The sequence below is a fragment of the Poecilia latipinna genome, unplaced genomic scaffold (assembly GCF_001443285.1).
Source record: "Poecilia latipinna isolate Pla-1442-1.1 unplaced genomic scaffold, P_latipinna-1.0 Scaffold1047, whole genome shotgun sequence".
Lineage (NCBI taxonomy): Eukaryota > Metazoa > Chordata > Actinopteri > Cyprinodontiformes > Poeciliidae > Poecilia > Poecilia latipinna.
Window position 1 is genome coordinate 214,607 of NW_015113663.1, and position 3,899 is coordinate 218,505.

At 35.3% G+C, this 3,899-nt stretch overlaps 1 protein-coding gene across 3 annotated transcripts in view; it reads right to left on the reverse strand.

Annotated features, from left to right (window-relative positions):
• Positions 1–3,504, reverse strand: part of LOC106959120 (tryptophan 5-hydroxylase 1-like) — a 14,044-nt gene extending 10,540 nt beyond the window's left edge. For 2 of the 3 annotated variants that reach the window (XM_015051469.1, XM_015051470.1), the window contains exons 1-5: positions 1,965–2,254; positions 1,236–1,419; positions 1,067–1,167; positions 878–945; positions 544–740 (exon numbers count right to left, since the gene is read on the reverse strand). In XM_015051469.1, coding sequence (XP_014906955.1) covers positions 544–740; positions 878–945; positions 1,067–1,167; positions 1,236–1,419; positions 1,965–2,099 — 685 coding nt within the window. In that variant the 5' untranslated portion in view covers positions 2,100–2,254. Of the gene's footprint in view, positions 1–543; positions 741–877; positions 946–1,066; positions 1,168–1,235; positions 1,420–1,964; positions 2,255–3,266 lie in introns of those variants that run through there. The other variant, XM_015051471.1, reaches the window with a different exon arrangement.
• Positions 3,505–3,899: the final 395 nt, after the last annotated feature.

Sequence of the window (3,899 nt, forward strand, 5' to 3'; positions counted from 1 at the left end):
TGTCTCTGAAATTCCATGCAAAAATGTATTTATTTGTAGAAAATGAGAAACGGTCAAAATCATAAAAAAGTTGCAATGCTTTCAGACCTTAAATAATGCAAAGAAAACAAGTCCATATTCATTTAGAAACAACAATACTAATGATTTAACTCAAGAAAAGGTCAGAAATCAATATTTGGTGGAATAATCATCCAGAGCTGCATGTTGTGATTTATACTGTATAATTAGTACTGACTCCTGTTATAATACCCATTTTCTCCTTACAAAAAAATGTCGCTATGTCCTGACAGAATAATACGAGACAGATGATCTGTGATAAAGTTTGAGCTCCTGAGTCTCCTCCCTGTGGTTCTACTGCCATGGCTTCAATGCAGCTCTTTGACAGTGCTGACCTTTGCAGTATTTTTTATAACCTGTTAGGTATCATCTCCAGCCTAGTGGATTTCAACTCTAACTCTTACACTTTGAGAAAAAAGTAAAAGAAATCACTTTATTTATGTTGGTACCTTGGTTTTGCATCCCTGTCACAGCTTTAACACTCACCCATGAGGAAGCGTGACACATCCTCCAACTGAGGGATGTTGTTCTCACTGTATTTACAGTATCTGGTCAGCAGAGGAAGATTCTTCAAATACTCCTTGCAGGCATGACTGGGATACAGCTTGTTAAGCTCCTGAAACACCACGCCCCACGTCCGCACCTCCTCTGCCGTGTAGTTGATTCGAGGAATCTGATCACCACTGTTGCATATAATCAGGCATGACAGATTAAAAACACACATTTTAATATACAGACATTTTCCAATATGATGTCTCATTTGTTTTATTCAACTACTCACTATCAATTATCCAGGAAACCAAAAGAAAATGTCACTTACTGTTTGAAGTTCATAGCCAAATCAGCAAAATACTTCCTCCGTTTACGGTAAATTTGGTCTTTAAATCCCTGTAATAACAATGTTGCTGTGTCTGAATTTGTTTTTCTAAAGAAAACCAGTAATTTATCTGTTTTATGGTTTGGACGACAGACAGAAAATTAGGAAAAACAACACAGAGAGTACACATACCGGGTGATCTGCATCTAATTCAGAGCCGTACATTAAAACCCTGTTGGCGCACAGATCCAAATCTGAAATCTTTGTGGGAAACCAGGGAACATATTCCAAACCTGATGGAAAATCGGGAATTTACTGCATGTTACTTACATGCTCATATTTAATTCTGACCATGTCTTACCATCATGTAGTAAAGAAGAGTTTTCCGAGGGAGTCATTTCCACTATTTCGGTGTGTGTCCTCAGCAGCTCGGTCAGCTCCTTCAGTTGTTCATGCTCTGAATCACAGTTTATGAAGATCTCAAAGTCTGAATCTCTCCGTTTGGACTTGCGAGACTCAATATGAACCAGATGGACGTGTTTTTCCTGCAACAACAAGGTCAGAGCGCTTGGAAAATTGTGCTAAATAATGAAGTCATTTTTATTTAATGTAATTTATTTATTTCGAACATGATAGCAGTATAGAATAACAGATGTGAACAAGGAATGCAAAATACACCTATTTTTTGAACCACAATAATCTGAAAAGGAGAAGAAAGAAGGAAGAAACTTATGAACTTATCCTCCATAAACTCATACCACCTTTTCATATGGACCCTCATTATTAAATACAAAATAAATGAATACATAAAACATAGGTTAATTAATGTTCCATTTTAACTGTTTTTTTTTCTTTTCTTTTTTTTTTTACCATAGACTCACCAAACACGCATATGTCTAAATATATACATCCATACATCCATATCCACACACACTCATATGCTTTCTTTTAAATTGTATTAAATTTACAGTAAATTTTGTTTTAACTCCTCATTTAACTTCTTTCATATTTTTACACCATGAATTGAATGCAAATTTTATTAGATGACAGAAAAAGTTTTATCTATTAAAGCATGCATATTAAATAATACCTGGAAAAGTTTCAGAGCTCTGATAAGTCCCCCCACTTCATTCTTCAGTGTGAATATAATAGTTGCTGCTTTGTTTCTGGGGTTGCTTGGATGTCCAGTCATGAGGTTGTCCTGGTGTCCATCACTTCCATTCATTGTTACCTTGGTTTTTGGATGTTGGAATACATTTTAGATCATCGTCAGCTTTACAGATTTAATTCTAGTTCAACAATGTTTCAATATAAACTAGTCTTGTTTCATTTGATATGTTAATCAAGAGCTTTACGCTAGTTTTATGACCAGAGGTAACATAGTTGTATTTTATAACAGTTATGCAATAAATGATAAATGTTCATAGAAGCTGGCTGAAAGAAAAACTTAGAAAATCTATCACTTCTCTAGCTACATCATTGTTATGTTCTCTTAATATTTATAAGTAATTTAGTAATAAAATGTGCTTACAATATTCCCAATAGTAGCTCTAATAGTATTAGCAACAATAATAATGGTACTATTGATTTACTACTGCTATAGTAACAACAATATAATATATCAAGATAGTTTCTCATATTCAGTGTAGATAATTTTCTTATGAAAAGGTTTGAATTGTTATAGCAGTCAAACAGTCATAATAATAATAACTTTGCTGCCAACAGCTGATCACAAATAAAATACCAGACTTTTGTGATTAACAGAAAAGCAACACATTATGGGGAAAAAACTACAATTAGCACATCTATAATTGAACCTTAATATTATGAAACACATGACCACATAAATTAAATTCTTAGGCACATCACCAGTTCTGAAGTCCTCGAGGGAATAGACTTTAAAATACTGCTGGTAGTTTATAAAGAACCAAAATACATTAAAGATCTGCTGTTGTTGGTCAACCTCCAGAACCTCTCAGGTCTTCTGGTTCTGGTCTACTCTGCATCCAGAACCAGAACCAAACATGGAAATCAGCATTCAGCTTCTGTGCACCACAAATCTGGAGCAAACTTCTAGAAAACTGCAAAACAGCTGAAACACTGAGTTCATTTAAATCGAGACTAAAAACCCAGCTGTTGCTTTTGAATCATAATAAATGAAGCATTGACCAACATTTTGATGTGTAATGACGGCACTTGTAATGTTTCAATTGTTGATATTTGTGTTTTTATGATGTAAAGCACTTTGAACTGCATTGTTGCTGAGGTAGGCTATACAAACAAACTTGATTGATTGATTTATTGATTGATTAACAAGCAACAGTATTTACTTTCTTTTTCAGTGTGAATTTTTTCCAAGAAGCAAAACAGGTAGTAGATTGTACATTCATATTTTGAGATACTCGCCTTATTGTCGAACTTCTTGTCAGAATCATGTGACTTTCCTTTAGTTGGCTCCAGTTCATCTGGCATCTCAGCTTTTGCTGCTTCCGCTGCATCAGCAGACATTTTATAACGTCTTAGAAAAAACTGTGTGAAGTTCTTTTAACTAGGCAGATAGGCAAACCAGAGTCCTTATGGGTCACCTGCAGTCTGGGTGAACTGCTGCTCAGTCAGAACGAACAGAATGTGGGCTGTATTTATGAAGCTGCAAGGTGGGGAGGGGTCAAGAAAAAGAGAGAGAGGTTAGTTTGAACAGGAAGAAAATTAGAACAAGTCATGATTAACACGGCCAGCTGGACACAACACTATCTGCTATTAAGAAATGCTATTGTTATTTCTCAATGTTAGAACCTTTTCTGAAGTTGTCAGTCTCCTCCCTGCATTATGTGGCGCTATTGGATTGGTGTCTGCATTTTGCATACATACAGACAAGTTCATCTCAAACCCTGATGGTTAGTTTGAGCTCAGAGAAAACTAGGTATTTGCTTTTTTAAGAGCTTTACTGTAAAATATATGTATATATTGGTTTGGGTGAATTGTGTGTGACCCAGCCATGACAGGAAAACAATGACTGAACGACATA